Source organism: Leishmania braziliensis, chromosome 26, assembly GCF_000002845.2.
Source record: "Leishmania braziliensis MHOM/BR/75/M2904 complete genome, chromosome 26".
Classification (NCBI taxonomy): Eukaryota; Euglenozoa; class Kinetoplastea; order Trypanosomatida; family Trypanosomatidae; genus Leishmania; species Leishmania braziliensis.
Genome location: NC_009318.2, coordinates 429,046 through 441,816, shown reverse-complemented (window position 1 = coordinate 441,816; position 12,771 = coordinate 429,046). Strand labels below are relative to the sequence as shown.

The 12,771-nt window shown below is 57.6% G+C and overlaps 4 protein-coding genes across 4 annotated transcripts; all 4 read right to left on the bottom strand.

The window, feature by feature from the left end:
• Nucleotides 1-811: 811 nt before the first annotated feature.
• LBRM_26_1370 (putative DNA ligase) lies at nt 812-2,245 on the bottom strand (the record flags this gene model as incomplete). Its single annotated transcript, XM_001562318.2, has 1 exon — nt 812-2,245. The coding sequence occupies one exon, from the start codon at nt 2,243-2,245 to the stop codon at nt 812-814; it is 1,434 nt and encodes a 477-aa protein (XP_001562368.1).
• Nucleotides 2,246-4,457: 2,212 nt separating this feature from the next.
• Nucleotides 4,458-6,359, bottom strand: LBRM_26_1360 (putative DNA ligase k alpha; the record flags this gene model as incomplete). Its single annotated transcript, XM_001562317.1, has 1 exon — nt 4,458-6,359. One exon carries the CDS (start codon nt 6,357-6,359, stop codon nt 4,458-4,460), a length of 1,902 nt encoding a protein of 633 aa, XP_001562367.1.
• Nucleotides 6,360-7,989: 1,630 nt separating this feature from the next.
• LBRM_26_1350 (conserved hypothetical protein) lies at nt 7,990-9,297 on the bottom strand (the record flags this gene model as incomplete). Its single annotated transcript, XM_001562316.1, has 1 exon — nt 7,990-9,297. The coding sequence occupies one exon, from the start codon at nt 9,295-9,297 to the stop codon at nt 7,990-7,992; it is 1,308 nt and encodes a 435-aa protein (XP_001562366.1).
• Nucleotides 9,298-10,197: 900 nt separating this feature from the next.
• LBRM_26_1340 (conserved hypothetical protein) lies at nt 10,198-11,031 on the bottom strand (the record flags this gene model as incomplete). Its single annotated transcript, XM_001562315.2, has 1 exon — nt 10,198-11,031. One exon carries the CDS (start codon nt 11,029-11,031, stop codon nt 10,198-10,200), a length of 834 nt encoding a protein of 277 aa, XP_001562365.1.
• Nucleotides 11,032-12,771: the final 1,740 nt, after the last annotated feature.

Below are 12,771 nucleotides of genomic sequence, written 5' to 3'. Positions count from 1 at the left end.
CCACACAGATGCAACTCAAACGCAGACACTCACATCCACGCGTGTGCAATCGCATCTTTATCCAGTTGGGCACCACACCTCTCTAGAGAAAGAGATGACGACGCTACATCACACAGTGGGTCATGCGTGGTAGTAAAGGGGTGAGGAAAGCGGAAAGGACAACGTGAGACACACGTGCTCGTCACTCGGCAGCTGACGTCGCAGAGCCTCCCCCCTTCTACGCACGCTCATCCATCCCCCTTCCTTTCCGTTTGTTTCAGCAAAGGACTGCCCATTCCTTACGCCTTGTGCATTCTTTACTCCTGCTGTCGTGGGTGCGCCCTGTGGGCGAGGAGCGACGCGCATAAGAGAAATGCACAGGCGCGCTGATCCACCGATGCTTCCCCACGCAACGAGAGAATAACGAGGCAAAAAAGCCCCCCTCCCTTCCTCCTCCTCCTCCTCCTCCTCTCTATCCCTAAAACCAACGAGCAGAAAATGCACGACACGCGCGCCACACAAAACAGCGGAGGGCAGGAGGGAGGGGGGAGGGGGAGCAGACGCATCTAGTTAGGTTCTATGGTAAAAGCTGATGGCGGCACTCGCTCGACAGCAGAAGAGCTCACTCGACGGCCATACACACACGCCCCTAGGAAGGAAGGGAAAAGTGGGGAGAGGGAATGAAGGCAGTGCCTCTGCATCTCTCTCTCTGTGTGTGTGTAGACGTCCTTTTCCCTATCGCCTCTCGCTTCTCGTAGTTGGCATGCCGCGCTTTATGTTGTCTTTGTTGCGTTGAAGGCTGCTGCGCGCACCGCTCTGTGCGGCGCTCTCTTCACAGCCAATCTTGCCTATCCTCACTACCGCGTACGGCCTTGGCGATTGGGAAGCGCGGCACATTCTGCGAGGAGAGTTCCTGGTACTGGACCGTCAGGTACTTGCTGAGGAATTCCTTGCGATGCGCCCACAGCTCGATGCGGCGCTTGTAGGGGACCTTGGGTGGTGTGTTGAATAGTTTGCCGTCCTTGGTCTCGCAGATAAAGGCGCCAAGAGCACCCTTAAACTTGCCTTCTCCGGGCACGAAGCCTACAATCTTAAACTCTGCGTCGTGCATCTGCTTGTACTTGAGCAACCCAAAGCTGCGCTTGCCGTGTTCGTAGGGGAACTTGGGAAGTCGGATCATGACACCCTCGAAGCCCTGCGAGCACGCTTCGTCCAGTACATCCTTCATATCGCTTGGGTGGACCTGTGCGGCAGGGACATGGTAAATCTTCACGGCCTGACCGTTTGCTGCCGTGGCCACACTGCCGTGCTTCGCGCGGATTACCTTCTTCTTCGCGTCGTCGTGGATGTAGTTGCTAATCCGCTTCGCTCCGCAGACGGGGATGAGCTTCTTGAGCAGCTGATAACGCTCGTCGAAAGGGGCTGACGGGGACGAGAGCTGCGCACTATACATGATGTCGAAGGCGAAGTACTCCAGCAGCCGTGCCTGCGCCTCCATGACTTTTGGGCTGGACTTCTTGTTGAGTCGGCGCACGAGCCCGTTGAGCTGCTCAAAGTTGCATTCTGGTGCGAAGAGCTCGCCGTCCAGCATGAGCGTTGGGTCCTCCTTAAAGAGCGGCAGTAGCTGCGGGACGAGGCCGTGACAGCACTCGAGAACGATACCGCCTCGGGAAAAGAACTGAACTTCCTGAAGCTTCTGGTTGTACCCGATCATACAGCGGATGCCGTCGATCTTGGGGGAGGCGAGAAGCAGATGCTTGTCGGGAGTGGTGCCATTCTCGCCATTGCTACTCTTCGTGAGCTCGTCTACTACAAGCTCCCAGCGCTGAGCAAGCATGGGCTGAATGTTCAGCGACTCCCAGTGTGGGTTGGTGAAGAGCACGCTACGGTAGTTCGAGTGAATCATGCGCGGCGCTTTTATGTATTGGGGTTTCTTGATCACCAGCTCCCCCTGCGCGTTGCGCAGCGTCACGTTGTCCAGCCTCTTCTGCGGGTTATGACAATGCGGGCACACGCCGCCCTCGTCAACGAAGTGCCCCACTACCATCTCGAACTCCTGCAAGCAGCTGGAGCAGCGCCACACCGCCATCTTCATGCACACGGGGGATACGTTGCATGGCGTCTGCATCACGCTGCCCCAGCACGGCCCCACCCAGCAGGCGGCGATGTGAGGAAATGCATCCTGAATGGTGGTATTTTTCAGTTGATCGTAGACGCGCTTCTGTTGTAGTGTGCGACGACCGCGGGCCCCAAAGAGCTTACTCATGTCTGCTGGCAGCGTTGAGAGGAGCGGGCGGCGGCAACGAAACATTTATTATCCAATGAAATGATATTGGGATGGTATGTGTATGCACTCTCGCGTGTGTGTACGTGCGCTTGTATCTGCGTCTGATGCACTGCGTGCCTTGGCGCACCTTCGCCCTCTGTGTGGTACATACAGCACCCCCCAAAAAAAAAAATAGCGCCGTCGAGAATCGCTCGTCTGGGAACGGCTGCGCTGCTGGAGGTCGATGCACGCAGGGCGCAGTTGTTTCCTCTCGCCGTGCAACGTGTGTGGGGTAAAATGGGGTAAGGCCTCGGAGGATGTGGAAGTCACGTGTGCTGAAGAGGAGAGAAAGAGAGGAGGGGAGTGGGAGGAAGAGGGTTCGTATCTATGAGTTAGATGCGTGCTTGGGAAGAGAGAGAATGTATGCTTGAATGAGTGGGAGACGGACACACGCTAAATGGGGAAAATGTATCGAACTGAATGATGTGGTGCGCGCGCGTAAGTGTGAGTATGTGTTTGCACCCGTGCATCTACAATTTTGCCTGTGCGCAGCCCAAAGAGGTGGGGTGGGGTGGGGGGGGGGAGAAAAAGAGAGGCTCTGACAGTGATGGTTGAACTACACTGGACGAACGGCGGAGGTGACGGCGGTAGACAGAGAATGAGCAACACGCTACCTCTCCAAGGGGATGTGCTTGAGAGAGCGAGAAGGAGAGGCAAGAGGAGAGGGTAAGAACGAGAAGAAGCGAGGTAAGTGAAAATACCATGGGGAGAGGGGTGGAGGAGAAGCGGAGAGACGACGAGACGGTTGACGGTGGATTCGCCGTTTCCACAGAGAAATGTGGCTCAAGGTGTCTCTCACACTCATGTAACATTGAATGCCAGTTCGAAGGTGAGGGGGTGGGAGTGGGGTGAATGAGGCATCACTGTGGCAGGAAAGGGGTTACTGGGTTAGTCGCGTATGGTTTACTCAAACGTGAGGGAGACCAGAGAGCCGAGAAAAGAGCGACAGAAGAGGCGGGTGCAGAGGGTTGGTGCATGTAGCGGTACAAGACTTGAGACTCATTATGGTGTGATCCTGTGGTACAACTTTACTGAAAGCGTGGAGAGCAAGAGCGACGAGGCGCGCGGCTGCTGCAGCTTGGGCGATGCCACAACAGGCGTGAAGGACGCAGAAGAAGAGAAAGTAAAGCGGCAACGCGCGCGCGCACACATTCACACAAAGCGAAGAGCGAATGGCCGGTGAGTGATACAAGAGAGAGGGGGAAGAGTGAAAGTGTACAAAAGAGAGAAGGAAACCCCCAAAAGAGAGAGAGAGAGGCGAGGTGAGGTGAGGTGAACGGGAAAAGAAAAGGCAACAGAACAGCACGGCACATGCCCTTCACGGCTTTAACCCCCCTCCCCTCTCTTGTCCCCTTCTCGCTCGCCCTCTTCCCCTGAATTTAGAAATTCACCGTCGAGGCACCGCTAAGCGAGAAGGCGAGATGGGGAGAGAAGTTCAGCGTGGGCAGTGAGGCGCAGGTTGGAATGGATGCGAGAATAGGGGGGGGGCGATGGTGCGAGAGGAAGGCGACTGATGGTGGTGTGGCGAGGCAGACCCTCCTCCCATCCCCGCATCCCCCACTCCCCTCCCACCACACACACCCACCCAGGCATACCAAAGAGTAAAGGCGCGAGACCGAATAGACGCAGCCGGCAGAAGCACGAAATCAACATATAAAACAGCGAGAGAAAGAGGGAAGGGGACCCGCGTAGAGTTAGGCGTTGATGCAGTGAAGGTGCGTCTACGATCAAGGCCAGGAGGATGTGTGGAAAGGCGAACAGCGTGGTGGGCCACCACAGCATGCGTGAGAGCAGTAGAGGGTATTGGACCAGATATGGCTGTGGGATGATGTGTCCAAGGAGTCTCACCAGACTCGGTGCGGGTAGAAGGCAAAGGTGGCGGCCAAGGGGTGAGGGACTTTGTGGTCGAGGGCTTACAAAAGATCACCAAGACCAACACATGAGGCGGTCAATGCTTGAGGTGCGCGTACGATACCACCACGTATGTGAGGGTGTCCGTGTACTCGCGAACTTGAAGAGGGGAATGGAGGAAGAGAAAGAGAGGGCGGGAGATTGTTACACAGCGTCATGCTTCTCACCCCGCTCCACCGCCATCACACGCTGCCTCCCTCGAGTTCCCTCACCCATTTCACTGCTGCTGCCCGAGAAAAGGCTACAGCCAATCGTGCCCGTCCGCTGCGCCGCGAACGCACTTGCCCACGGGGAAGCGCGGGACGCCGTCTGGGGTGATTTCCTGGTACTGCACCGTCAGCACCTTCCCCTTGTACGCCGTCTTCCATGACTGCCACATGCGCCGCTTCTCGGCATCGGTGCTGGCTGGGGTGACAGTGAAGCGGTGCTTCTTATCCGGCGTCACGCAGATGAAAGAGCCGAGGAAGCCTTTCCACTTGCCGGAGCCTTCCACTGCACCTACAATGACATACTCTGCGTCCTGCATCACCTTGTACTTGAGCAACGTGCTGCTGCGCTGTCCGTAGCCATAGCCACCGTCACTATTCTCCGTCGCGGCGCCCGCTCTGGCTTTGCCTTCATTGGACGCAGAGCCCCGCTTGATCTTCTTGACTGCCGACTCTACCTTGTTGCTGTCCCTGTCGGCAACCGTCGTGGCGCCCCGGCACTCGCGGCGAATCATGATACCCTCGTAGCCGACTCTCATGGCTGCATGCAGCACGGTGTCGACGGCGTCGATGGTGCACAAGTAGCTCGGCACACGCCTCAGCACTAGCGGATCGTACCTTGAAATGTGCGCTAAGTTGTGGACTGTCACGGATGCCAGCAGTCGCTCAAGGACGCCGTAGCGAACACTGAACGGCACCGCCGACCCGCGCCCGCCGGGGAACTCACGACTGTAAAGGATGTCAAAGACGTGGTACTGCAACTGGCGCTGCAAAGCCGAAACTTCAGGGGTGAGCCATTGACGTGTCGTGCGGATCGCCGATGTGAGCTGGTCGAAGCGGATCACTGCCGGCAGATCTGTCTGCGCCACACCAGCGGCGGCTACCGAGTTGTGCTTGTGCTTCTTGTTCCCGTATGCAGCAGCGAGGAGTGAATTGTAGAAGGCCGACACCGGGTCTTCCCCAGACAGCGCCGCCGTGGGGGACAGCCGGGGCGATTTTCCTGCTGCTGTACGCACGGTGCTAAGCTGCACCAGGTTGACGGAGTCGTTATACAGCTCGCCGTCAAGCACGAGCGTCGGGTCCTTCTCGAAGAGGTGCCGCAGGGCTGGCTCGATGGCGTCGTCACAGCACTCGAACAGTGTGCCAGAGCGGCTGAAGAAGAGCACCTGCTTTGTGTCCACCCTGTACGCGGCGACGCAGCGAATGCCGTCCAGTTTTGGTGACACCTGCAGCACCTCGTCGGACGCGATCTTCCAACGCTCCTTATCGTAGCTCTTTGCCAGCATCGGCAGCAGGTTACGCGTCTCCTGCACCCGAAGGTACTGATCATCGGCCACGCTCTTGCTGAGAAGGTTTGCGTTCGGAGCGGCGATGGTGTCAAGCGTCGAGCTGGGGCGGCAGCGATGGCGAAGCACCGCTACAGCCGGAACGGACTTCTGCGCCGACGCAGCGGTGGTTCGTTTCGTCTTTGTCGATAGCGAGGCGGCATTGCTGGCGCTACGGGGACTCGACGCATCCTTCCTCGCGGACCTACCGACGTCCAAGGTGGGCTTTGCTCCGCACTGTGGACACGCACCACCGGCGGCGAGGTGCCGATCGATGCGTTTATTGTGCTGATGATGGCAAGACGGGCAAATCCACCACGCCAGTTTGCGACTGTCAGGGGTGACGTGCTGCGGCTGCAGCATTTTGTTCGACGCCGCTGCGATCCATGTGCGGGCAATGGCGGGGTGGAAGTCTGCTAAGGACAGCTTGTGTGAGCACCAACCGCCGTCTGCTGTCGGTGCAGTCGCTTTTTTATTTCGCCCGCCCGTTGTAGTGTCTTTCGCCTTCGTCGTTGCCACCCGCTTCGCCGTCTGCCGTCGCAGCAGCGTCGGACGCCCAATTAAGCCACTGCCGCCGCCGCCCAGACGTAGTAACACAGTCGCCTTCATCATCTTTCTGAGTTGATGTGTGCGGCGCTGCGTGGAAGTTTACAAATATTCGTGCGAGCGACAAAGAGGAAGCTGGAGGACGTGCACTTGTGCTTCTGATCGATACTGCAAATCATCAGCGAGCAGCAGGCAAGCACACCCGTTCTGTGTCGCCGCGCGGCGGAGAATAAAGACGAAGCACCAGAGAGCCGGCGGTGTCGTGCTTGTGCTTTCTGCCTCCACTTCTCTCTCTTCCTCTTGCTCTCCCTCTCTGTGTTGCGCTTACGTGTGCCCTACAAAGGAGAGGCGAAACAGCGGCGGCGAGTAGTCTGTGCAATGGGGAGGGGAGGAGGGCGGGTGGGGCGTCTTGCTGATCGGTTTAAAAACCGGTTAAGGGCGCACACGCCCCCGCACACGCGTGCGGCTGTCACTGCACGTAATAGCTCAAACAGGAAAACAACGTCACCGACGCAGCACAAGACCTCAGCAGGCGCAGCTGCCGCACGGAGGAAGGTGACGGCAGCGATGCGCAAGCTCGGACAAAGGACCCACGTCGCTCTCCTAAAGGGGCAATGTAGTAGGTGTGAGAGAGAGAGAGAGGTAGTGAGCAAGCGCTTGATGACGACGTGATTTGGGGAGCTTGCGCGTGTAGTCGCTTTTCCCAATCAGATACAGGCAAAGACGCACACACACACACACACAGAGAGAGAAAGATGGTGTCTGCTGCTGCAGCTGTACGTCCCTCTCCTCGTCCTTGTGCTCCTGTGGACTTCTCAAAGTGAAGTGCAGCCGTGTTGGATCGTTTTGCACGCGCTCACCTTCTTTCTCTCAGTGTTGTGTGTATTGAGTCTCTGTCTATGCAGGAGGGCCTCCCACTTCTGCTTCTTAGGTCTCTGTGTGTTCCGTGCACGTGTGTCTGTCTCCTCTCGCGCCTCTCTATAGGTGGTGCAGGTTCCCTCAGCCCTTGGGTGCAATAAACCACAGAGTCAGGAGGGAGAAGCAGCGAGGAGGAGGGGGTCCGTGCGCGCGTGTCTGTGAATGCGTCTGTCTGCGTGTGCGTGTGCTTGGGCAGTGTGGCAGTGCCTGTGGAGGGTAGCACGTGTATGCGATTATGACCGGCGAGGAAGGGAGTAGGGGTAGGGGGTGGGGTGAGCCCACACGGTATTTAGGAGCGAGAAGCGGCAGTAAAGAAGATGGCGAGACGGTCAAACGACGTGCAGCGGGTGTGCAAGGAGAAGGGGGTGGGTGGAGTTGGGAGTCCACCAAGGGGCAACAGCCGGGGACCAGTGTTCTTTCTGCCCTTCGTGCGCTGCGTTGACTTCATGTGCTGTGATGCTCCTTGTACATGTTCCTGCCATAAGGGGTGGGAGGCGACAGAGCGTGTCGATGCACAAAACCTTCCTTTCTCTCCGCCCTAGCCCAGCCTGCAGAGGCTACCAACTGGTGCCCTACACACGCTTAGCCCTGTAACGCTTATTTGCCCTGCTGGAAGTGAAGGGGAGTGAGGGAGCAGGCACCTCTTTTCCAAGCAGCAGAGAAGCGCTCTTTCTCCCTTCACTCGTGAGGCAAATACACCCACACACATGCGCACACAGACATGAGTAGACCCTCACACGGATACATAGTCGGACATCGCAGCCCTACTCAACGCTAGTCAGACATTAATGTTCACGGTGCTACTGCGGGCCACCTGGTTGAGTTGATCGTTCACCCGGTCGAGAACGTCAGCAGCTTCCTCCTCTTCCCTGTGCACCCCGGTGATGCCGGCAAAGGGTGAAGATGGTGAGACCGCACCGGCACCCGCTGCGGTGACGAAGGCGCTGCGGGGGACGCGAGGTTTAGTGTCCGATGATGCGCGGTGTTGCTGCTGCTGCTTCTGCTGATCAAGGGCATCAGCAATCCACACCTTGCATGCCTTCCACAGAGGACCATTACCTGCTTCAGCGTCTCTCGCGTGAACAGGAGTGCTTGCCACGCTGCCGTCACTGTGGTCTTCAGGGGTTAGCATATCCGAAAGGGCAGCCTTTACAAGCGCAAACTGCGCCTCTGTTACTGCCTCTAGCGAGGTGGTAGGCAACCCTGTCGCCTCTGCTCGAGCACCGCGCGAGTGAGCTTGTGCACTGAGATCGCCTCGGTGTTCTCTTCTCAGGATGCTCTCCACTGCCGTATCGTCCCCATTAAACGCAGCAATACAACGGCAAAGTTCTAGTGCCAGAGCACGCTCCTGCCTTGTCAACGTACTCACCCTTGTAGACGATGGTGTTTTATTGGGCGGCGCCTCACCCCACGTCGTCACGAAGCTGGCTAGGAGGAGCACCAGTGCATGACGCAAAGCGTGTGTTGGTGCACACAAGCGATGATGATGATGTATCGCAGGCGTGGGGATCGGTGGAGTTGCAAATGTGGTCAGGTAGTGGAGAACAGGGGCAACATCCTTTTCCAGGCAGTCCGCCAGTGCTGTGCTGACGGTGTCAGGCGCTGTATACCTGCAGCTCCGAATTCGATGTGAGGATGCGGCGGCCGACGCCTGATGCGGTGTGTGAAGTACGGAAAGCAGCATGTGCGCACTCCACGTGGCCAGCAGCAACTCCAGTCCCCCCAACGGCGCCACTGGCGACGACAAAGATGACAGAGGTGACTCTGCAGCCTCGCACACCCCTCTCAAAATGTTCGCGCGCGCAGGCGGGTACACCTCGGCGAGACGGGCGGATGCCACCGTAAGGAGTGTTTGATCTACCCAATGCTGTGCAATAGACCGAAGTAGCGGCGCTGGGACTGCGCCAGATCTCGCGTTGCTTGCTTTGTCAGCGCCGCCTCTGTCCAAGTCCTCTTGCAACTGTAGCTCATCGAAGAACGCATTCCAACTAGGCACCCACGCATCCGAAGCAGGTGAACTACGAGAGGCTTTCGCCAGCGCTGTCGGCCATCGGGCGGGGAGGCGAGCATGCGTGCGCAGCATCATCGCAGGTTTCAGTGTAAAGCAGCGAAACACGAGGAGGATCAAACGAGTGTGTGTGTGTGGAGTGAACGTCACAGTGCTCCGTTGTACCCCTCAGACTGGCGTCATTGCAACAAAGAAAGCGGACGTGATGTGCAGGGGGAAAGAGGAGAGCGCATGCCTGCAAGGGATATGGAGGGTGAGGGAAGGGGTGCGCGGGTGCAGAGCAGAGACCCAGGGTGGTGCTAGTTGTCGTGCCTCGGTGAAGCAGGGGGGAGGAAGTACGGGCCATGCGCGAGTCACCCATCGGCGTTCTATGAGGCCTCCTTTTTTTGCCAGCCTTTTCACGAGAATCGACCATTACACAGAGCGCAGGCGAAGTCGAGACAGCGACGGAGCTTTTCTGGTGAGGTGGGGCAAGTGGAGAGGGGCGATGATGCATCTACCCACCTACTCATACCTAGACGCAAGCCCAAGCCTGTAACCAAGCGCCGCTCCTCTTCCCAGCTTGCTTATCCCACCTACTGAAGACGACAAGTGCGAGCGACCACCACCCATAAGAATGAATGTCCTTCAGGGTGACTGCAGGCCATCTTCTGCTTGCGCTTTTTCGTTTTTATCGGCCTCTTCAAGACGTGCGGTTACAGAAGGAAAGTCGAGAGAGAGAGAGAGAGAGAGAGGAGGGCACACTTCACGAATGACGCCGCCGTGTCTCCACCACCAAGCGGCAGATGGCGCTCGTACACGACCGTGTTTACATCCGTAGAACCGCAACGGGTGAGCACTGCGCATAGCACACAAAAGAGCGACCGGCTCCATTTCGGCGAACAAGAACAGCTGGCCACGACAGCAACGAGAGTTACGCAGGCAGTACACCTACAAAAGACTCGTGCAGAAATACACACACCGTGGCGTAACCCCACTTTACACCTGATACTTTGATTTTGGACGCGAGCGCTTGCCCTTCGTCTTGGCCGCGCCAGCGGACGACCGTGCCGCGCTGACAAGCTGCGAGGACAGGCCCATGTCCACAGTGTCACCCTTCTTCGTCTTGCTGCTCTTCAGCTCAGGGAGCATGCCGACACGGATCATCTTGGCGAAGGGCAGGTTCGCCACGGCTGCTAGCTTGTAGCGGCGGAAGCGGAAACGCTTGAGAATGCGATGCTTCTTCATCTGGAAGCGGCGAGCCAGCCAACGTGAAGACGGGTATGGATAGTTGCGCGGGCCATATGTGACCTTACCATAGAACTTTGCCGCCCAGCGACATGACAGCCGCTCCAGCAGCTCGCCATACTTGAACCTTCCACTCGCAATGGTTGCTGCTGCAGGGCTGACGATGCCGGCGTTGGCGGCTACATCGTTCAGTTCCGGCACATCCTTGAGTAGCAACAGCAGTGGCCGCATCGACACGTCCGTGGCGGCGCAGACGCGCTGACGGAAGGACTTAATTCGGTAGTTTTCGTTGAAGCTCGTGGCGACTGTCGAGGAGTTCTGATCAACAAACGTGGAGCCGTTGGCAGCAGCGGCGTGGAAGGCCGACGCCGGTGGAGTCAGAGGGGTCACGTCCAGGAAAGTGCCGCACCGATCGCCGCGATAGCGCGCGCTTTGATTTCGGGGGTCTATCAAAGTCGACTGGTTCCTGCAGTTACGCACTGTGGCGGTTTCGTTTTCCTCCCTGTACGGCGTACTGCTATGGTTTCTCGCGACAGCAGCGGCGACGGCCGATGCCACGTGGAAAAGGGCCGCGCTGCACTTCATCAGAGCGGGAGAGGGGGGGGGGGGAAGGGTGCGGAGGTGTCAAACGAGATTTGCGTGCGCGCGTGGCTGCGTATACGACGTGTTTGTGCGTCTCCTTCCTAATCCCGCTTCGTGGGCTTTTCGGGGGGAGGGGAGGGAAGAAGGCGGAAGGCGGCGGCGGAGGAGGAGGATGGGGACGGGGAAATGAAGGACAGAGGATACTCGCTTTTGGCATTGGACGAGTGACGTGTGTGTGTGTGTGACTTGCCCGTGAGCGCACCATCCCAGTGCAGGGAAGCAAAGCTAACAGACGAACACCCATCCAGAAGGATCCACCGAAGAGCTGCATCTACACCAAGCAGTGGCCAGAATGGAATAGGGAGGCTGTGTGGAAGGGGGTGAGGTGGGGGGGGGGGGGCGGCGGCGCTGACCCAGCTACGCTGAAGTAGATACTCTGTGCTGTACTACCCAGAAGCAATAGTGGGGCAGGTGTAGGCAGACAGTCGCAAGTGTGAACACTGAGATACACCGCGTACGCCGCCGCTACCGCCCTCCCAGGTGAATTGGAGCGCATGAATGTCACGTCCCCATGGCACGTCCTCCAGTAAGACAAAGCGGAAGCAGCCCTCCCTTCCCCTTGCATCTTGTGGGCCAAAATGATGGTAGTTGTTTAGCTGGCTGATGATCGGTGTGGGACGAGTCTGGACGACTCTTTTACCCCAAAGACACACACACACACACACAGGGCCGTACACGTTATCACAAACGCACCAAAACTTAGCCTCTCCGAGTGAAAGGGAAGGACACACCCAAGAGAGAGCGAGAGAGAGGGAAATAGAAAACGAGCGAGGGCGTGCAACACCGATACGCCTACAGATGTCTCGCGTTGTAGTAATACGGCAGCGACAACGATACAAACCAGGCGTGGGGTATGTAGTGGTGGCGACCCACACCCCCACTCATGCAAGCACAGAGAGGGAGAAGTCAGCAAAAGAAAAGTATAAATAGAAGCACAAGCCAGAGGGCGGCGTATGATGTGCATGCGTGTGTGAGAGGGAGGGAGGGAGGGAAGGAGGGAGAGGACAGTACCCACCTCGGCACTGGTAAGCCACACCACAGACAGAGAGACTCCTCCCCAAAGAGACGCACGCGCACAGCGATACACTTTGCCGCACCAACAATCCACCTCAGCAGACGCACATAAAAGAACACGCACATTTCATATTGAGCCAAACCCACCTCATCACTGCTGCTGCGCCACACCCCCTGGAACGACGATGAGAGGACGCAGTACAAGGAATAGCTACAGCAAGACACTTTCGGGCAGCATAAACCGTCTACAGAAGAGCATGAGAGAGGCAACTCCAATGCACACACACACACATACACACACACACACACACACACACACACACACACGCACGCACACATGCACATGCACATGCAGAGAAAATCAGAAGTGAGCATTTCTCATACTAAGATGAAGTAGAGATAAAGAGAGGGAGAGGGAAAGCGTAGAAGCACAGTGCGTATTAACTCGTGTGCGCGTCTGTGCCGTGGAGACGAGGGGGGAGGGGGAGGTGCAACAGACCCTCTCATCACGTCCGTTGCAAGAGGGTTGCCCTTTCCGAGTCAATCCCGCCCAGACGTTTTTTCGTTCTGTGGATTTCCTCCTACGCGCTGCTCAAAGAACACACAGGATGGAGAAAATGCCGAGGAGTAATATCAAGACACGCGTCCACCACGTGCGGCGTTCTGCTT